Genomic DNA, 22,036 nt, shown 5'->3' with positions numbered 1-22,036 from the left:
CTATGCTGCTGCCACGAGGCAGTGGCAAGGACACAGCATTAGTGGTGAGGGCGAGGGCACTGTGGTGGCAGCAGCATGGTCAAAGTCACAGTGGAGTTGGCAGAAGAGGAGCCAGGCTGGCAGCAGCACAATGGGTGGAGATGAGGAGAGGGTTGGATCTGCTGCCTGAGGCAAATTGCTTTGTTTTACCTCATGAAAGCATCAGCCTTGGGCACAAGGTTGGGGAAGGCTGCTCTAACTAAATTGGCGTTTCACTTATGTTACAGATGATGCACTGGTTATACCATAGGATTGCCGAGTCTTCAGAAGTTGGAATGTTTGCAAACATTCCATTATATTACAACAACTCCGCCAAGGGAAACTTGTATTAAATGGAGGGGGGTAAATCCCATGCTGATATTATCACAATGCCAATGGGTAATTAATTAATGAGTGGCTAAAGGTAAAAGGTAAAGGTACCCCTGCCCGTACGGGCCAGTCTTGACAGACTCTGGGGTTGTGCGCCCATCTCACTCAAGAGGCCGGGGGCCAGCGCTGTCCGGAGACACTTCCGGATCACGTGGCCAGCGTGACAAAGCTGCATCTGGCTAGCCAGCGCAGCACACGGAACGCCGTTTACCTTCCCGCTGGTAAGCGGTCCCTATTTATCGACTTGCACCCGGGGGTGCTTTCGAACTGCTAGGTTGGCAGGCGCTGGGACCGAGCAGCGGGAGTGCACCCCGCCGCGGGGATTCGAACCACCGACCTTTCGATCGGCAAGCCCTAGGCGCTGAGGCTTTTACCCACAGCGCCACCCGCATCCCTTAATGAGTGGCTACAATTCATCAAATGACAAAGTCCTGTTAATCTTAGTAGCAGGATTTTACCAACTGCTCTTAAAAAAAGTAGAAAACTAATAGTAGCTAGCATGATGTTAGATGTGACAAGTGCTATTTCAAAACTCTACCTAGCAATGAAGTTGACTTCGTAGCCTTGGGCAAATCAGTCTGCTTAAGTCATTGGGTTCTTGTGAGGATAAAATGTTCATATTAAAGCCATACAGAGCTCATTGTATATTGCATATGACACTGAACATCTTATTTCAAAGCATGAAGTATTACATCCCCTGGTGAGCAGTGTTAGGAAACTTCCTACCTGCAATAACTTCTTTAATAACCAATGAAGTATTTTCTAAGGATCCTTGTTTGAATGGAAAATATGGGGTGTATGTAATATGGGGTGTACGTATTTGAGGCATCCAGAAATGACAACATCTGCTCAGTTAACATCACTTTTATTGTGTTTTCAGACTAGGCAGTGAGGGAAAGCTTAAACTAAATTTCCAGAGAAATTTGGTAGAGAAACACCACAAGGTAACATTTAGGGTGAACCACAAGCATATTCAAAAGCATTTGCGATGGACAATGGAGGGACCAGATTCCTCATATTCATCTTTGCTGATCCACATTTGCTGGAAGGTCGAAAGAGAAGCCAATATGGATCCCCCAATCCAGACAGAGTATTTACGTTCTGGAGGTGCAATCATCTAGAAGAAGGAGGGAAATGAAGAAGGGAACATACAAATTAGGTGACAATCATTCTCATTTTAGTCATCATGTCTTCTAATCCCTATTATTCTCATTCTGGAATACGCAAGCAATACAAGCTTTTGGCTGTGTGACTACGATAGCTACAAAGTGGTATGCAAGTCAGGTCAACTGTAAATCAATAAAACCATAAAATTATATATAATCCTTTGCTTTATGACAAATTTGCAACTAAGCCAATTAGATGAATTCAAGGAGGATAAGGCTATGAATGGCTACCAGCCATGATGGCTATCCTCCCCCACCCTGTTGGCGACATTATGCCTCTATATATCAGTTGCTAGAAATTGCAAGTGAGGACAGTGCTGCTGTACTTGGGTCTTGCTTATGGACTTCCCATAGCATCTGGTTGGCCGCTAGGAGGACAGAATGCTGGACTAGATGGAACTTGGCCTGATCTAGCAGGGCTCTTCTTATGTTCTTATCCATTCAGCCTAGCATCTTCCAAAGAAGAAGAAGAAGAAGAGTTTGGATTTGATATCCCGCCTTTCACTCCCCTTCAGGAGTCTCAAAGCGGCTAACAATCTCCTTTCCCTTCCTCCCCCACAACAGACACTCTGTGAGGTGAGTGGGGCTGAGAGACTTCAAAGAAGTGTGACTGGCCCAAGGTCACCCAGCAGCTGCATGCGGAGGAGCGGAGACGCGAACCCGGTTCCCCAGATTACGTGACTACCGCTCTTAACCACTACACCACACTGGCTCTCACCCAATATCTCAAATATCTCAAAGGCAGGTCACCATGGAAATAGCTATATTCAGTTAGAGACTTAATTGTTAGCATGGTGTATATAGCCATTGACAAACCTATACTCTGATTAAAGTGAGGAAGAGCAATCAGGTGGCTTTGAACAAAAGCCACATAAAATCTGGACATAGATCTCTTGTGTTCTAGCTTCTCATCTTTTTTCCCCTCCAGAAATCACATGCTCCGGCCTATTCATGGCCTCTTAGATTGATGTGAGATGTAACATTGACCTTGATCTTCATTGTACTTGGAGCCAAAGCGGTAATCTCCTTCTGCATACGGTCCCCAATGCCAGGGTACATGGTGGTCCCTCCAGAAAGCACATTATTAGCATAAAGATCTTTACGGATGTCAATATCACATTTCATTATACTGTTATAGGTTGTTTCATGGACACCGGCAGACTCCATCCCTGGAAAGAAATGAAATTACGAGGATTGATTGATCACGTATTTCTAAGCAAGCCACTCTCACTTTTTTTAAAAGAGTGCGAGAATGTGATACTAAGTAAAGAGAGGCTGATTTTAGAGCTTTCCCATTATTTTTGATCAGTAGGGTGGGATATGATAGTGAAAATATTTTAGGTGGCTGGTCCACATGCTCAGTTGGAGGGATAACAGCAATCAGATTACGCAAACAACAGCAGCCTTATATTTATCAACCAGAGCCCTATTCTGATATTAGTTAATTTTGTATGAGGACCCCATGCCATCCGTATGTATGTGTGCCTAGGAAGTGTGGGGCATAATATAAGTGCAAATGAGCCCTTTGTGTAACGGATGCTCTTCCCAAAACCAGTTTGTTTGCCATCAGAAGTTTAAGGTCGCATAAGGCATATTATCCAAAGTTTTAAATCTGCAATGTTAACCTAATGTGAAACATCCATTTTCACAAACAAACACGTCTTTCCCTTTAAGATACACACGCGCTTGATCCTTTCCTGGTAATGAATGTAATTTTTTAAAAGAAAACAGTGAGAAGTCCCCATATACACTCCTTAAATCTGATGCCAATAAACGTGCAGTGGACACTTGGGTTGTGAACATGATCCATGCAGGAAGCACGTTCACAACCCTCAGCGCAGCGTCTGCGCACGCACAGGTTGTGATTCGGTGGTTTTGCGCATGCGCGAGTGCCGAAACCTGGAAGTAACCAGTTCCAGTACTTCCAGGTTCGGCGCAGTGCGCAACCGGAAATCACACAACCCAAAGCGTCTGTAACCCGAGATATGACTGTATTTAGTATTTAGGGGTAAACATTGTTTTAAGCTTATATGAAGCAAATTCTTGTTAGATTGATCTGTCTTCCAGGGTACCTCTTCCCATGTATACCAACTACTCAGTCCATTTTGTCAACCGGATTAATCTACAAGTGCTCATGCCAAATTAAATTAGATGCAACAGCATTTTCTCTCATCTTTACTTTTTTTGTTCACATAGCAAATATGGTCATGACAGTAACATCTCCAGTATAGCGGTACAATAACATGTTTTCTTTGCCTGTTAACCACAGCCACGGGAAACAAGCGCAGACCCACCTATGAACGATGGCTGGAAGAGAGTTTCAGGGCATCGAAACCGTTCATTGCCAATAGTGATGACTTGACCATCGGGGAGTTCGTAGCTCTTCTCAAGGGAAGAGGAGGATGCAGCAGTGGCCATTTCGTTCTCAAAGTCGAGAGCCACGTAGCAGAGCTTCTCTTTGATGTCTCGCACAATCTCACGCTCAGCTACAAACATCAAGCAGTGAGGTGTAAGACGATAGCAGAGGGCTCTTGGGTTATTGATCAGAATCTTTATAACCACAGTCCTTCCCAGGATGAAAAATCGGTCTCCCTTGGCCCTGCCGCACAGGCAGAACAGAGAAATCCCCAAGAAAACACTTGGGCTACAGCTTTGTCCTTTCAAGGTATGTCTTTTTTAACAGCTACAGCTTTCCTAACTAAGAGCCAGCCTCCATTTCTCCAAGGAGAACGAAGGATATAACTGCTGCCACTTTAAAGCACACAATTTGAAAATCCCTTCGAAATGTCATGTCTACCAGGGTTAGCCTGAACGGCTTCCTTTTTAATTAGCACCTTTCCAGCCTAATCGTTTGGCTCTGAAAGGTGTTAAGAGTGCCTTCCTTATGTAAAAGTCAGCTGACTGGTAGAGCATGCTGACTTAAAAGCCACCTGGGTTGGATCTAGACACATCAGTTTAAAGTGTTGTAAATTTAAACAGGGAAAACAGGTAGAGAAAAACGGGGCTCCACATCGCCATCTGGTGGCACAATGTTATATTGCATATACAACACATAATAAATCATTTTTTCTTTACCAGTCTAGCTGAGCCTCTGGGCTATATATTTGGTATATGGTCCTCCCATTCCTCTGTCACCTCCTTTAACCATCCAAGGTTGCTATGTGCTGAACCTACATAGATGATCTCCACCTGTGTGAGTATTAGGACTCTTCTTTAATTCTTAAGTACCCATCTGCTTTTGTCTAGCCTTTTATGCATTATAAAACAAATGAAATACTCCTAGTAAAGGCTGAGAAAAGATTCTTATTTTCACATGAAAGCAGCACAAATCTTTCATTCGATTTCTTCCCATAAGATGAAAGAAATCACAGATGTTATTTTGAAAAGTTGGTCAGCTCAGCATTCTTGAAAGGGTCCACTTTAATATTCTGGTGTCTCATAAGGGACAGATGTTATCCCTAATGAAGCCAGAAAACTACTGGTATACTATGAGTGGGGAACCTCAGGTCTGGGGCCAATTGTGGCTCTTCAAGCCTTTCTGTCCAGCCCTTGAAACTCTCTCCAGACTTTGCCCACCCATAGACCACCTCCCTTCTCTTGGTCAGGTCTTCAACCAGCTGTACTGCAATCCCTCCTCAAGGGCTTCTGTCTGACTTGAACATGTCATTGAACTGTGGTATTGCCTCATGCTTGCCAGGATGGGAAATGGAGACACGTGTGGGTATAGAAAACTTTGCCTTTTGTGTAGCTCAAACATAGCATACTACCCACTTTTTCCTCTGGTTCCTGAAGGGTTACCTACAAAGGACTGAGGCCCCCAGGCTCAAAAAGGTTTCCCACACCTATGCTTGATTTATGAACTCTTCTTTTGTAAGAAAATCCAGCAGTACACCTAGACAGAGAGAGATCCTGGATGGATCATGCAATGAAGAAATCAGTGGCAGGAGCAGATACAAAGCCTGATACTTGAAGCCAGCAGTAAGATCTTGATGTTGGGCTGACCTTCATTCTAACAACACCTGTATTTCATTTTTGCACATTAGACGGCACAGTGTTGGAAGTTTGCTCCTTATTAAAATTAATTGGGTGTTGCAGTCTTAAACATTTGACATAGTTTATAGGCCTTTTCTCTTCTTACTCCATGCCCCAGGCTGAAGACTTGACAGTTCAGCAAGCTGTATTCGCTCTCACCATAAGAAAAGTCCTGGATTAGACCAAGGCCCATCTAATCAAGCCTTCTGTTCCCACAGTGACCAACAAGCCTGCAAGCAGTACCTGAGTGCAAGCAGTACATTTGTGATCTCAAGCTGGTCTAGAGAAGCATACTGACTCTGACAGTGGATGAAGAATAACCATTGTGGGTGGTAACCAGTGATAGCCTTATCTTCCATGAATTTGTCTAATCTTCTTTTTAAGTCATCCAAGTTGGCAGCCATCATTACATCTTGTGGAAGAAATTTTCATAGTGTACCTATGCACAGTGTTAAGTCATACTTTCCTTTTGTGCATGCTGAATCTTCCCACACTGCTTATTTTTATGTACCTCAGTCATGTTCCCCCATACTCCCACTTCCTGTAAAGTAAAAAGCCACAACTGGTGTAACTTTTCAACACAATGGAAGTATTACAGTCCTTTGACCATTTTAGTAGCCCTTTTCTGAACCTTTCCCAGTTCTACAATATCCTTTTAGAGGCTGCAAACTGTGAAAAGTAATTCCAAATGCAGGCATACAATAGGTTTGTTTAACAGCACGATGATAATGGCAAACTTATTTTCAGTTCGTGTCCTAATAATCCTTAGCATGGATTTCACCTTTTTCACAGCTGCCACATAACCTCAAACTATCGTGGGGTGAGGTGCGAAAGAGTGTGCTTAGCAGGTTGCTGTTAAATCTTTCTTGTGTCTAGGTTTTGTCTTTTTCTTTCTTTTTATTTTATTGACTGTTTTTATATTTTTGTATATTTGGGGTGGGAGTGGGAAGCATAAAGAAAATTTTGATTTTTTAAAAAAAGAATTAGAAAATAAGAAAATCAAAGAACATAATTCACGCCTCGATGCTAGGTGGTTCTTCAATAACATCATGTTGATAGCGATCAAGCCATTTTTTGAAGAGAGAAATAACATATGATACTTATTTATCCAATATGATAACAGAATATAGAATCTTAAGAGTTGGAAGGGACCCCAGGGCCATCTAGTCCAACCCCCTGCAATGCAGGAATCTCAGCTAAAGCATCCATGATGTGGCAGAATAAGACAGCATTATCAGAAGTAAACAGGAGGTGGAATTGAAATAATGAATCCCATTAGCAGAAGTGCTGCAGAAGGACTTCTGCTTTTGCAAAGGGGCTTTCCCCTCCTCATGTATCCCTGAAATGGTGAAACAATTGTCTTAGCACAACACTATATTCCTCCCTTGATCTGTAGGAAAAGCACTGATTACCTGTAGTAACAAAAGAGTATCCCCTCTCTGTAAGAATTTTCATGAGATAGTCAGTGAGATCTCTTCCAGCCAGATCCAGTCTCATGATGGCATGTGGCAGGGCATAACCTTCATAGATAGGTACGTTATGTGTGACACCGTCCCCAGAGTCCAGAACTATCCCTAAGAGAGAGGAAGAAAATTAGAAGCGTCAGCATTCTTTTCCGTAGACCTTGCCCTGCCCCACTCTTTCTGCTAAATTAAACCCTTTGACAACAACTGGGATTGAAAGGAGAGACTGCAAATGATAATCCCTATTGTCTCCATGCTGAGTGGAACTCAGAGGGAAATTGCTGGCCTATACAAAGAAGAAATTGCCTTCATGAAAGAGTCAGAAATTGCATGGCATTGTTCTCTCTGAAACAGATGCTAATGATAATGATCTTCTTACATTTCTATAGCCTTTCACCAAAAAAAAAAAAAAAAAGGATCCCAAACAATTTGCAAAGAATATCAAAATGCTGATGTATAAACACATACAGATTTGCCACTAAAACGCGGAGGGTTTTTTTAATGGAACAATAAAACAGCAGCTGTTTACAAGGTAACATATATTGCTACAAAAAGGCCCACCTGTGGTCTCCCTTCCACAGAGAACTTGTGGACTCTCCCTGAACCAGGTGTGAGACAGCCACAGACTGCCCTAATAAACTCAGAAGCTATAGCCACTAAAAACCCTGAATTTTTGAGCTGGATTTTTTTCTGGCTAGTTGACAACCCTATTTAATGGGCGCCTCCAGACTGTCAGTATTTTGCAGGAGGAATTCAGACACAAGCTGGAACTTCAGGTTTGCACCGTTTAAAATGGATTAAAGCACCCCATTGCTCTAGCAAAACAAATCCACTTTAAAATAGAGGACTTTTTGTGTCTTGGGAAAGTCATGGAGAAATGCACTGAAAAGTATGGGATGAATGCCTGACTCACAAGAAGAGGAATAAATGTTATGCAAGCAAATCAAGATGACTGGAGGATGAATGCTCAAGAAATATTGGATATAATCTAAACCAGGGGTCAGCAAACTTTTTCAGCAAGGGACTGTCCCTCAGACCTTGTGGGGGGCCAGACTATATGGGGGGGGGGGAATGAACGAATTCCTATGCCCCACAAATAACCCAGAGATGCATTTTAAATAAAAGCACGCATTCTACTCATGTAAAAACACGCTGATTCCCGGACTGTCCGGGGGCTGGATTTAGAAGGTGATTGGGCCAGATCCGGCCCCCGGGCCTTAGTTTGCCTACCCATGATCTAACTCTGGGTAAGTTTTGTGCACACAGATCTTGATGAGTGCTCAATAAATAGGTTGACTGGAGGGGCACCCTGGATTGGTGAAGTTAGCCAACAAGTCACAGCCCTGGTTGGTAGGGTTGCCATGTACCCAGACAGGGTGGTGGCCATGTGTTTCCCATTTCTGGGGAGGTTGCCAGGAATTTATAGTAAATATAAGATACTTTAAGTCAAAGCCAGGAGCATCATCTTCACTATGTGTAATTTAGTAACTAACCCACCATACAGTCACGGTGTAGCCGCTTTCCTTCTCCATCTTTTTGATGCATAGTTAAGCAAGTTTTCATTTGGCATTTGAATGTATTTTATAGAGCTTGCTGAAGAAAATAGGTCATTTCCAATGCAATTAGAAAACAGGCTACAGTTAAATATGCAGCTATTATTTTGTAGGGGGACAACAATTGCTTCAGGAACATTATCTGGGATAAAAGGGTTTTTCTTCCTGTACACACCAGCGGGCCGGGGGGGGGGGGGAGTGGCTGGCTTCCAACCACTTTGATTTTTTGATTGGAGAAGGGAAGAGTTTAACTCTACAAAACAGCAGTTCTGATTGGTCACAGGCAATTATTGGCTGGAGATTGAGTGTTCCCAATTCTCTCTCTTTTCTTTCCCGATGTTAATTCAGTATGGTAGGGGCTTATTAGAAGATCTGGTTTTCTCATAATAGCCTGGTAAGGAAAAATAGGGGCCAGTGTATCAAGATACATATATGTGAGGAAACCTTCTTTTTTTAAAGATGATGACATCAATTTCAAACTCACCAGTAGTTCGGCCAGATGCATAGAGAGAAAGAACCGCTTGAATGGCCACATACATTGCAGGCACATTGAAAGTTTCAAACATGATCTGTAGGTGGCAAATGAGAGGGTCTTAGGATCTCTCAACATAGAAAGAGAATGCTACAATGCTATTAAAATCTGGTTTTAAGATACCCAATTTTTCTAGCAGCATTATATGCTTGGTTCCAAATTGTGCACAGGAGCTATAGTATCCAAGATAAATAATACTTGCAGTGGTGGACATATGAAAATAAAGGTATAGGAGGACAATGATTTCCATTCCATCCAATGTTTGTCGCATGCAGCGCTGCCTCAGTTCCACTGCAGTTTGGCTTCCAACAAAGCCTATGTTATTTGTCTCACTGTCCACTGTGGTGGAATTTTACCAGATTAATTACACAACTAATTAAATTATCCTCACGTTATTCCACACCACGCGTAAGTCTTTCTTTCAAAGTCCCTAGTGAAGGAAACTGAATGAGGATGACAAATGATCCCAGACGGTTTACACCAAACAAGACATGCAATTTCATTAACAGTATTGAGCATAATAAATTGAAATAACGAGGTTTCCCCTCTAAATTTTTTTAATGCAGAATTCTGGGCTTGCTGTCTAATTGCAGCCTGACAGCGGTGAAACCCCTTTTATTCTAGCTTTAATCCCTGTTTCTTTTGACAGTAACCTGACTCAGCTCAACTGAAATGGCCTCTAAATTCATTAATTCACTGTCTTTCCGAAATGAGCAGCTCAGCAGTATACTTCTCTGAGAAAGGTGGATGACTAGCATTTCATTATCTTTCTCCACTTCTGAAGAGCAATAGACCTTACAGACCTACCACTTATCAGAAATCATATGCTGCAAAACTGTGAAATTGCTCTTTTGCAGAGTCCGCACAGCCATTTCCACAGCATGGAAGAACAAAGGCAGGGAAGCTCTGTTTCTGATACTTTGGCAGCAGAAAGGTAAATAATTCTCTGTTCTCGGGACATAGAAACTTAGAAATTCGCAATGCATAACTGCTCCTTGTTTCGGTGGTTATCTGTTTGCACTGTAGTCTAAGAGGGTATTCCAGATAGGAATACTGCAAATGGGTCACAAAGATCCTATTATTCTGTTTGTGCATCTGGTATACTTTCATACTTTCAACCTGTCAGGGGACAGCCATCAGAACAGGGGAGGGAGGCAGGGGAATACAGAGAGTCTCCAACACTTCGCTCCTCATCCAGCGGTGGGGAAAGCCACACCTCCAGTGGAGCAGAGAGGGAAGGGGCCAGCCAAGCAAGGAGAGGGCTTGAAGATGCTGCGGAGAGCCCAAGCGCTTCACCTAGCCCAGCTGGCCAGGAGGCAGATACGCAACTTCTGTCACCCAGTTTGCGCAGAGGGGTGAAACGCAAGGAGGGGAAGCAGAGATTTGGGGTGTCTAAGTTCTTATGTTGGGGAAGAATCCAGAAGAGGCCACTCCCGGATTCTGCAAGTGACTAAGACAGACATGAACTTGTTGGTTCTGCACTGTAAATAGTCTGCACCAATAAAACCTGTAAAAGACAGCTCGGACAAGCAACCACCACCCACATCTGACACAACCCTAAATGTTTATTGATATTCTGCAGCTTGTCATCCATACCAGTGGGTGGAGCTTGATGGAATGCATCTGAGCTGTCCCTGCCCCTCCCTGCCATCACTCCATCCCAGCTGGCCCGCCCACCCCCCCTTTTGGGCATGACAGCCACAGCCACTTTTGTTTCTCTGCTAAAACTGGAGTTTTCTAGCTCAGAAGGGAAGCAACATCCAAATAATTACCTGGGTCATTTTTTCTCGATTAGCCTTGGGGTTTAATGGCGCTTCAGTCAGGAGGACAGGGTGCTCTTCTGGGGCAACTCGAAGTTCATTATAGAAGGAATGGTGCCAAATCTAAGGGACAGGTGGTTGAAGGCAAACATACAGGCAATGTGTGTTGAGTGTTGCCCAATGAATCTTTTCATTTCAAATAGCAAATGTAGCAAAATGAATACATATAGCATTAAGTCAGAGGTCAAACCCAACCCCTGGACAGTAGTGGCAAGGCTGGATAGAGTGGCACACCCACCTCTACTTCTATAGCCCTGCTACTAGTGCCAGTCAGGACAGAACATGAGGGCAAGGAGAAATGCCCTTCTGCTCTACCAGTTCCTAGGCAGCAAATGGGCCTGGATTGGGCCCATTGCCATCACCTGATGGCAGCAGGATCAGCACATTCCCCACCCCGAAACATCCCATGCTGTGGGTTTCTGTGACTACCCAGCATTTGAGTGGGAACACTGGGGGTTTCCTCCCTTCCCTGCCACAGATGAATCTCCTCTTACAGTGAAGGCTGATAGGGCTGAGTGAAATTCATCTCTGCCACATTCAAACTCCTTCAGTACAGCAAATTGAGGTTTCCAACCCCTTTATTAAGGTAAAGGTACCCCTGCCCGTATGGGCCAGTCTTGCCAGACTCTAGGGTTGTGCACTCATCTCACTCTATAGGCTGGGAGCCAGCGCTGTCCGCAGACACTTCCGGGTCAAGTGGCCAGCGTGACAAGCTGCATCTGGCGAGCCAGCGCAGCACATGGAACGCCGTTTACCTTCCCGCCAGAGCGGTCCCTATTTATCTACTTGCACCCGGGGGTGCTTTCGAACTGCTAGGTTGGCAGGCGCTGGGACCGAACAACGGGAGCGCACCCCGCCGCGGGGATTCGAACTGCCGACCATGCGATTGGCAAGTCCTAGGCACTGAGGTTTTACCCACAGCGCCACCCGCGTCTACAGCGCCACCCGCGTCAATCCCTTTATTAGACCCCACAAATCCCTTTATTAGACCCCACATATTACACAGATATGCAAGTTCCCTCAATTTGATCCGTTTCCTTGTGTGGAGGGAGATTTCACCACACTGTTCTTTTATGTGTGTGTTACATTTCTGGAACTTCTCACATCACGAACATAAAAAGCTTTTTTATACAAAGATACACCATTGGTCTATTGAGCCAATGACAAGTTAGACACCGGTCTCTGTTTTAAGGGAAATTCTATAATACCTTTCTGCCAGAAATTTTCGCTATCTATCACGAAAGTACCCTAGCAATGTTGTACTCTCGTAAGTGAATCAGCCAGCGAGTTTCAAATGCTGTTTTAAATCAGATGAAATGAACCAATTCTTATGAGAACGTCTGGTGTTGTTTGGTCTCAGGCCCCACACCTACGAATGACACTTGGTCTCCAGCAAAAATCTACAAAATGCCAAGTATAGAGGCTCTCCTATAAAGGCTTTTATCTGGACCCAAATGATATACTCAAATGAGTCGTAGTCATATTAAAATAAGACATTTTCCACACTTAGGGACCAATTCAAATGTGCAAGAGTTTACACAGTATAATCGTCCTCACATAATTGTGTCACGTGGGACCTGCATGACTGAAAAGCTCATTAAAATTCTCATGCATGTGGAAAATTAGCACAGAAGAGATGCTCGCTTTTGTTTCTCCACAACATGCTATCTTCCCACTTGCTGGGAGATTCTTATTTAAGGGTACTTTCAAATAAGCAATCTTCGCTTGTACGCTGAGGTTGTACAGGCCCTCACAGCAGCTACCAACCTGCCAGTTTGAATAAGCTGTTTGTTCATTGACTGCTGCAGTTTAAGTGCCCTCATCCAAGGATGTTCAATTCAAAGCCTTTAAGATTTTATAAGAGTGGGAAAACTAGCGTGGTTCATGTGTGATGCATTACATACCAAACCGGGAGGTTTCCGTACCCGTAGTACAAAGCTTTTTATGTCTGACTAGGTTCCATTTAAGCCATAATTCCTTTGATTTTGTGAACGCCAAAGAGAGATCAGATCTGTTCTCCACAGGCCACCATGGCATTCTCAAATACTTACAATTAAAATGTAAGATGGGATGTGACCGATTTCCCTTCCATATGCCATTCAAGAGAAATGAACAGCCTCATTAGACATTTATGAAGTCAGAAGAAGAAGATAATGCCCCATTCTTGGGCTCCCCCCCTTCCTACATTAAATGTGCAGTAGCTGTGAATGCATTAACACTCCTCTAGTACCTTAAGTGAATGCTCACTCTGGAAAATGGAGCAGCCCAGATTTGAATATTGTGAACTGAAGTATATGAGCTGGAGAATGCTTCGTTTCATTGCCCATGCATTCCATCTCTCACAGCTCCCTGGGAATGTCCAAATGCCTTATGGCAATAAAAACATGCACATATTTATAGAAACATTGCAATAAATGTGTCCTTTCTGTGGCTTACATCCATCTAAATTGTACTGTAAGCCCACTGAAACCAATGGGCTAAAGGTTGTCAGGTTCTTTTATTTCAGTGTGTTTACTCTTGAGTATGGCACCATACATGTAAAATGACATTATTCTGCTTTAAAACAGTCATTGCTTCCTTCAAAGAATTCTGGACGCTGTTAAGGGTGCTGAGAGTTGTTGGTAGATCTCTCTTCTCCTCACAGAGCTACAATTCCCAGAGTTCCCTGGGGGACGGATGGATTGTTAAACCATGCTGGGAATTGTCACCCTGACTGGGGCCATGCAGGCTGGGGCTGGTGAGCAACATCTGGAGGGCACCATGTTGGCTACCGCTGGTGTCAAGACCAATGTTTCCATGGGGAATGTATTTATTGAAATATTTCAGTACTGCACTTCACCAAAGAAGTTCCACAGTGACGTACAATATTTAAAATGAAAAAGCTTTGGCAATGGAGCCATTGGTAAGTGTTTGGGGCCCAATCCGACTGGGGTGAATTAAAAGTGAATCCTTTGCTCCTGCTCTTCCCTAGCCTTGCTTGCGGCGATAGATGAGGAAGGAGAACTGGCAAAAGGACTATTAGAGGAACAGCATCAGCAACCACTCTCGTCGCTTGCTTTGTGCTTTTAAGGGGGTCGGCATGATACCAGGATTACCACAGCTGGCAGCCTGAAGGACACGGCCTCAAGAGAGCACAGTGAAGAAGCCAATTCAGATGCTGCCTCTTAACTGCAAACCTGTGTTGCGACACAGAAAGCTGACATTTTAGGAATGGCGAGGGTGAATTATTGAGATTTAGTGTATGTGTGGGAATCAGGACTGTGTTCCCTGAGGCAGTGAAATGAAGCACAACGAGAAGTATAAGGAAAAGCTATACTTCCATCTAGAGGATGGAGAGTGTAGTTTTTCTTTCCTCTACAGACAGGCACAGGGAAACTCAGAGGCTGTTTCCAAATGACCTGAGCATGCATCCTCATTTGTTGACAGAAGGTTTGCAGGGAAACTAGATGATGCCGACTGTTCATTGAGCATTCATTCCTCATTGTCTTTGGGGAAGACAGGTGATGTTGCATCAAGTGTGTGGATGGAGGAATAGGGAACGGCCAGCCTTTGCCAGGTGTGAGGAGTTGAATCTTTTGGGGCGGATCCAGCCAGCATATATGCCACTATTAAGTTTAGTCAAGCAAAGCAATGGACTATAAGATAACCAGCCAGACCTGTAAAGAAACCTATTTGATTGTAGTTGGCCAGAGCAGATAATATGGTAAGTTTGGACCTCTATTAAATATGTCTGTGCTTGTGGCTATTCCCTGCTACAGATCTGCTTCATCTCTGCCCATGCTTTTTTCCCAGGACTTTGCTTCCTCACAGAGGAATAAACACGGCCCCTTACATTTATTCTCCCGGCCATTTAGCTTTTTAAATGCTGAGCCAGCAGTCTGGGAACCATTTCTGTGTGGTGTGATCCCATGGTACCCAGAAGTGTGAGTGAATAATGCAATTGTGCAGCTTTTATATACACATATACACAGCACCTTAGCAGGGGGCGGGGGGGGGAGTGCCAATTAGCTGGGAAAGGCCCATGCAATCAGCCCCACCCATGGGACCATATTGTTCACAGATGCTTTCCTGCGGAATGGGATTGCACCACATGGAAGCAGCTACCATGTCGTTGGTTGGGCATGAGAAAGGGACTCTTCCATCTCCCCCTGGATATGCCCCAGGTGTTTTTACTTGCCAATTCAAAGTGTTGGTGCTGACCTTTAAAGCCCTAAACGGCCTCGGTCCTCTATACCCAAAGGAGCTTCTCCACCCCCATCGTTCAGCCCGGACACTGAGATCCAGCGCCAAGGGCCTTCTGGCGGTTCCCTCATTGCGAGAAGTGAGGCTACAGGGAACCAGACAGAGGGCCTTCTCAGTAGTGGCGCCTGGCCTGTGAAACACCCTCCCTTCAGATGTGAAGGAAATAAGCAGCTATCCTATCTTCAAAAGACATCTGAAGGCAGCCCTGTTCAGGGAAGTTTTTAATATTTAATGCTGTATTGTTTTTAACACTTGATTGGGAGCTGCCCAGAGCGGCTGGGGAAACTCAGCCAGATGGGCGGGGTATAAATTACTACTACTACTACTACTACTAATAATAATAATAATAATAATAAAGCATAAAATAATCACAAATAGTGACAAATAAACAAAACCGACTGACCTTTTCCATGTCATCCCAGTTAGTGATAATCCCGTGCTCGATGGGATACTTCAGGGTCAGAATCCCTCGTTTGCTCTGTGCTTCATCGCCAACATAGCTGTCTTTTTGTCCCATCCCTACCATAACCCCCTAGAAAAGCAAGCCATCCAAAGGAACATATCAAATTCAGTATCACATTGCAAATGTTTGCCAAGAGTCACTTCTATTGTCATTTCTGCAACATAGATCAATGATAATAGGACCAACAGTGCATGTCTACTCAGAAGTAAGTCCCACTGAATTCAATAGGATTCAATGCAGCTTACTCGCAGCAGCAACATCCTGTACGACACCAAAATTCACCCTCCTTGCCTTCCGTCCTACATCATAGTTGCAGTGCCCCTTATGGCACCCCCAAGGCTCTGTGCCCAGTGTGAAGGAACCAGTTGCTCTCCCTTAAAGCTGCCTCTGTTCACAGGAATGTGTGCATAGGATTGCAACGTGAGTAGTAAAAAAACAATTTTACATGCTTTTCCCATTTCTTTCTTCGACAGTTTCACACAACCACCTCCATTGTTTCACTCAGCAGAGTTAGTTCCTATTTTATTGAAATGACTTTAAAGCAAAAGCGCAGGGAAATTCTTATCCAATAGTGTTAAAAATTAATTTAAAACCTTTTCAGATTATGGTAAATTATTTTACCATTTCAAATGCTGTATTAGAAGGTAATCATTTGAAGTTTAGTGTCATCTTCAATCTCCTGCTCATTGGACTTTGGAAATATAAATACCACAGGAATGAAACAATAAAAGTGAAGCATCTTTTAAGCTGTTAAAATTAAGTGCTAACTTCACAATCCTATGCATGTTTATTTGGAAGGAAATCCCACTACTGTATATTCAATAGGATTACACTACAACCATTAAAATCAATGGAACTTAAAATGCTTAACTTTGGCTGAATTCCACCCCAGCAATAAAATACTCCTAAACAATTCTTATGGAAAGCCAATGTACATTCCTGTTACTCAGTCTCTCCTTTCTTTTGGCACTGACTAGTATGCAGAAGTTCCAAGACTTTGATTATGTTCCAGGTTTATTTTGTTTTGTTTTTTTAAAACATACTATTTGATGTCAAATATTTTGGATTCTTTTCTTTAAATCTAAATTGCTGACAAGGTAAATTATCAAACTGTGAGATTGAAAATCAATTCAATGATTGCATGGTATCCGTGGAGGGGTGTTAAATAGTGGTACATATTCAGCAGTTTTTTAAAATCAAAAGTTCTAAACAGCAACATGCAAGTTACAAGCTTTGCAGCAAGAGTAAAGTAAATCTGACAACTGGAAAAAACAGATTTAATGGGCAATGCTTATTCTGTTTCCTTAGGCCTGCATTAATTAGGCAATTATAAGTTTTTTCCATTGTATACATATTTTTACTAGATGCTTGTTAATTTCTTGATGACCTGTGGCATTACTTAACAACTATGCTTACAAATCAAGCTACTAATAAGCATCACTGCAAAATAAGATCAACCATATATGTTGCTTGACATCACATCCACAAAATTTTATGCAGCTCCAAAAATGGTTTATGCATTTGAGTAACAGTATGCACATAGCATTAAATATAAGGACTTTAAAAAAATGTAAGAACTGTGTTGCAGAATCAGATCAAAGGTCTATCTATTCCAGCATTTTGTTTCCAATCATAACCTAGAAGCTTCTGGAAGTTGACAATCTTTTTTCCAGCTCCTCAAATCCAAACAGACTTGTTAAACCAAAAATCAAATGGGTCTGGGGAGAAGCACATCAGGGATAGGCAGTGGTTCTTCATGACAACATGGAATAATAGAGAGCAGATAAAGAGTTATCTCTTTAACACTGTTCTTGCTAGCAAAAACTGATGCTCTGAAGCTACTTCTAGTGAGCGATCCAACATATTCTGTTGAATAAGAACCCTGTATCTCATTGGGCACATGTACCATGGTTTAGTGGCCTACTTTATCCTGCCTTAAACATGCCATGGGACTTTCCCCCTTTGAACAGCAGACACCTCACCTCCCCAACCCTGTTTCCCATGCGCAATGCTATTTTAGAAGTTCTGTGTTTCAAAAGTGTCTTGCATGTGGTAGATGTAGAGATGGAGACCCACATCTCTTGACTGTGGGCACAATTTTCCCTTAAAATAAAAACTGACCTGGTGCCGGGGTCGTCCAACGATGGATGGAAAAACAGCCCTTGGAGCATCATCTCCGGCAAATCCAGCTTTGCAAAGTCCAGAGCCATTATCACAGACAAGTGCTGTGGTTTCTTCATCATCACACATGGCTCCTCAGTGTCCTAGGCTGTGGAAACAGCGGTTCAGGGGAAAGCCGATCAAGATTATCTGGGAATAATTAAAACTACAAAATGTAATGTTAGAAAAATGGAAGAGAGAGAGAGAGAGAGAGAGAGAGAGAGAGAGAGAGAGAGAGAGAAAGTTCCCTGGTAAAGTCAGCAAATTTATGAATCAATCCTTTAAATATATACTGTATATATAATTATTAAATATATAGGAGCAAGAACCAAACGTAGATTTAAACATATACATAGAATACTTAATTAAGCATAGATGGGTGAGTAAAAGTTTATAAGAAAAATTAAAAGATCAGTTAACGCAGCTATATGTGTGACATTTTAATGTATTTTTAATCTTTGTTGGAAGCTGCCCAGAGTGGCTGGGGAAACCCAGCCAGATGGGTGGGGTACAAATATATTATTATTATTATTATTATTATTATTATTATTATTATTAGGGATGGGCTTCAGAAGTATGGATCTAACAATATGGGCCTTCAGTTTAGGATTGAATTGTAGCATAGACCATTCTTCGTCGAATATCTATCATGGCATGTCTTGACTTTGGCCTTTTCTATCTGTTCCTAAGAGATCCTTTTTACTTGTGCTCCATCAAAATTTAAAGACTTACATTTTCCAGCAACTTTCGACTGTCATTAGCTGTTGTTTGTTCTCTGTGCTCTTTTTATGCTGTTATGCTGTTATTTATTTGACTTTTTAAATTGATGGCTATGTAATTATTTTAATTTTGTTTGTTTGTTTCACATTGTTGACTCGGGCAGGAAAGGCGGGCTAGAAATTTCAGTATAAATAAATAATCCCGGTTTCCACATGAAGCCAAAATTTCCCACACTCCACATAACAGATGGCAGCATCACCCCTGCTGAATGCACTGTGCTCTGGTGGAAGGGAATACGTTTAGAGAGTCAGGGACCTTGAGCAAGAGGAGACGTCCTAAGAGAAGTGAAGCTAAACAAAAAGAGGGTAGCAGTACAAGAAGGAAAGTGGGAGCGGGGGCAGAAAGCCGAGTGGCACATGGAAAATAGGCAGACAGCAGACAGAGAGAACCAGAGGTAGACAATACAAATGGGGGGAGGATGAGAGAGAATGGTAAGATTATGAGCAAGCATCAGGGATGAGACAGAACACAGGGAGCTGCTTTTTGCTGAGTCAGATTATTGGTCCACCTAGCTCACTAGTAGTCCAGTTCCAGCATCCCCAGGGCTGGTGTTTGATGCACATGAAGTTAGTCACAATCCAGGTAATCTGTAACTTCCTGATCAATGCTGTTTAATGCGCTACCCCTTAAACCAGCTTCTATCCAAGTAGAAAACATAGCTGAGGTGTGTACAATGACCATTGCACATCTGCTGGTTTGTTAAACTGACAATACAAAGGTGCCACCTTTGGACATTTCAAAGCATTGAAATTATAAAATGCACACGTTGTTCAAAATAACCATTTAAGTCAGGGATGGGCAACATGTGGCTCCATCTTGCCCAGCCAGCATGACGAATGGTCATTTATGATGGGAGCTGTAATCCAGCAATATCTGGAGGCCATAGGTCCATAGGCCCCACCCCTGATTTAAAGAAACATCTTATTTAAAGCACCACCAAATCTCTACATTATTCCCAATGGTAAAAACAGTCATAGCATCAAAGATCTAAAAATAGACCTTCTCTGGAAAGTGTTGGTTAATGTTTTGGAATGGCAGTTGTTCTCATTAAGTGCTCACTTACAAGAACTATTCTGTATCTGTGAACTGTGAATTCCTTATCTAAAGGACTCTTCTGGGAAGTGCACTGAGACAAGTCTGGTTCCACTGATCAAAGACAACTTGCACATGTGCCTTCTGTTTGGGATTCTTCAAGTTCAGTTGTAAGGGAATAGGTGCGTCCCTCTAACGAGCAACAACAGTTGTTGGCATCTGTTTTTCTTGAGAGACAATGGAGTGCACCTATGGGAGGGGGGTCAAATTGCTGCGTTAGCAGCACCAAAGATACAAGCCTGGGCAATGTGTATGGAGGTTCTGGGCTGCCCAGACGACAAGGCTCCTTTCTCTGGCTCGCTGGTCCAAAGGAAAGCAGAGCAATACGTTTGGCACCAGCTTGGCTGCAGGAGTTGCCAGAAGGAGGTGTACAAGGTGCCATCCAATCATCTTAGGAACAGATTTGTGTAGGGTTTACTCCTTAGTCTTTTCTTCTCCTGAAGATATCTCATAAGGCAGCAGAAGTTTAGGGCCAGAGTTCTTCTAGATGAGCTACCTTCCCAGGTTGATGAACCCTATCTGCTCCTCACTTCCCACTACAGTACGTGCAGAAACCGCCCTCTTGACTGTTGGACCCACTATTGTCCTCATCTGCTCAATCCACCAGAACCTGTCTTCACATGCAGGACAAGTCACTAACTCACTGAGGGACTGAGACCCATTAGCTACCCTCACCTGCTTTAGCCAGCCAGACAAAGCCATTCCTGGGGTGTGGTTGCTGTTGCATCCTGACAGCTTTTAGGAGCCACAGGTGAGAGCTGAATGCAGGTTGGGAACCAAACTACTCCAGAACGAGCACGACATGTCCCCCACCAGAGGTGTTACCGCTCCTCTAACAATCCATATGCCCATAGCAACAACAGAAACAATGAACAAATTGCTTCACAGCATAAAGCCAAAAACAAACAAATGAACAAAACAGAATAAAGCACACAAGAACAAGCTCTTTTTAAAAATGGACACATTTAGTCCACATTTATGCTCAAGTCGATTTGTTAGTTCCCGCTTAGATGAAAGATCTAATATATTTTGAGGAGAGCAAAAAAGTGGTTCTGCAAGACTGACAAAATTGGACGCAAGAAGGAACGGGGTTGATGGTGTAAAAACATAGCTTGGAGCTAGGAGCTGCAGTAGCAAAACTATCAGTACCAAGTGCATATCTGGTTTGGGTTGATATCCTACACGGAAGCAAGTTTCACAGAAATGTATTTAGGATTAGGATGCTAGCCAGCTGGACACAAATTGATTTCTACTGATGCCTACTTCTGTATGATGAAACAGGCAGTACTTAAATCATCTCCAAAGCTTCAATTATAACATTTGGCTCGTCGTTTTTCTGTGACATGTTCTCACATCCTGAATGGACACTTGTACTTCTGCCCCATGGAGAGATGTATGCACTCAAGACGTGTGTGGAGTTCATCAGCCCTCTATGGGGTGATGAGTAGGTTTACATTGGTAACTAATTCAATTTGTTTAGGCCTGTAGTGTTAGTAACCTGCAGAGTATCCCACTGGAATAGCAGCAATTCATACAGTTCCATTGGATATCAAGTGGTTTTGACAGTCACCAAATGATAGTCAATCTAAAATCAAGGCACTATTTAATATGCTGCTCCAATGGGGTAACTTGAATTAGAAGGGAATGCAATTGTTTGTGTCCTCACAAGGAACAAGATCTTCAAGTATACAGTGGTACCTCAGGTTACATACGCTTCAGGTTACAGACTCCACTAACCCAGAAATATTACCTCAGATTAAGACCTTTGCTTCAGGATGAGAACAGAAATCGCGCAGCAGCTGCGCAGCAGCAGCAGGAGGCCCACTAGCTAAAGTGGTGCTTCAGGTTAAGAACAGTTTCAGGTTAAGAACGGACCTCCGGAATGAATTAAGTTCTTAACCTGAGGTACCACTGTACTCAGAAGACCAGACACTCTCCCCCCTCCACACACCTGCAGTAACATCAAGTCTTGTTTTATCTTCTAAAAGGTGAAACAATATATGGATGATACTTACCAAACACACCAGGGAATGGTGAAAAACAGCAATAGCTCCCTTGGAACAAATGAAATGATCTCACCTTCTATTTCATTTATATCCAGCTCATGGAATGAAATTCATAGAACGCCTAGGTCTGCCATGCCATTTTTGGAAACATTTTTTTTTTCTAGTTTGTGCTTATCAAAGCAACAGCTTAAAGGGCTAGATAAATTAGGGCAGTGTTTCTGATGCCACTGGATGCCTTCCCACTCTAAACTGCTGACAATGGCTTCCCTCACTTCCTCCACTCTGCCAGTCTCCCTTTTGTCACTTCCTTTTTCCAGTT

General features: G+C 43.0%; 1 protein-coding gene across 3 annotated transcripts; it reads right to left on the bottom strand.

Moving 5' to 3' along the window:
* Nucleotides 1-1,257: 1,257 nt before the first annotated feature.
* LOC114596644 (actin, alpha cardiac muscle 1-like) lies at nt 1,258-22,036 on the bottom strand. 3 transcript variants are annotated; one of them, XM_077929315.1, is made up of 9 exons: nt 21,791-22,036; nt 17,801-17,948; nt 15,620-15,748; nt 10,927-11,037; nt 9,107-9,191; nt 7,019-7,180; nt 3,869-4,060; nt 2,562-2,743; nt 1,258-1,525 (listed from the first exon to the last, which is right to left on the bottom strand). In XM_077929315.1, the coding sequence occupies exons 2-9, from the start codon at nt 17,927-17,929 to the stop codon at nt 1,382-1,384; spliced, it is 1,134 nt and encodes a 377-aa protein (XP_077785441.1). In that variant the 5' UTR covers nt 17,930-17,948; nt 21,791-22,036; the 3' UTR covers nt 1,258-1,381. The 3 variants fall into 3 exon arrangements, with proteins under 3 accessions (XP_077785441.1, XP_077785435.1, XP_028584267.1); XM_077929309.1 differs by having other exon boundaries at nt 17,801-18,005; nt 21,727-22,035; XM_028728434.2 differs by having other exon boundaries at nt 21,727-22,035.

This window comes from Podarcis muralis, chromosome 1 (assembly GCF_964188315.1).
Source record: "Podarcis muralis chromosome 1, rPodMur119.hap1.1, whole genome shotgun sequence".
NCBI lineage: Eukaryota > Metazoa > Chordata > Lepidosauria > Squamata > Lacertidae > Podarcis > Podarcis muralis.
Note: the sequence above shows the minus strand (reverse complement) of the source record. Positions and strands in the feature narration are given on the sequence as shown.

Coding starts and splice junctions, on each gene's coding strand:
- LOC114596644 (XM_077929315.1), bottom strand. CDS start 17,929: ATGTGTGATGATGAAGAAACCACAGCACTTGTCTGTGATAATGGCTCT. Junction 11,038..15,619: donor ACTGGGATGACATGGAAAAG/GTCAGTCGGTTT, acceptor CCTGTCCCTTAG/ATTTGGCACCATTCCTTCTA. Junction 1,526..2,561: donor CAAGTACAATGAAGATCAAG/GTCAATGTTACA, acceptor TCCTTCTTCTAG/ATGATTGCACCTCCAGAACG.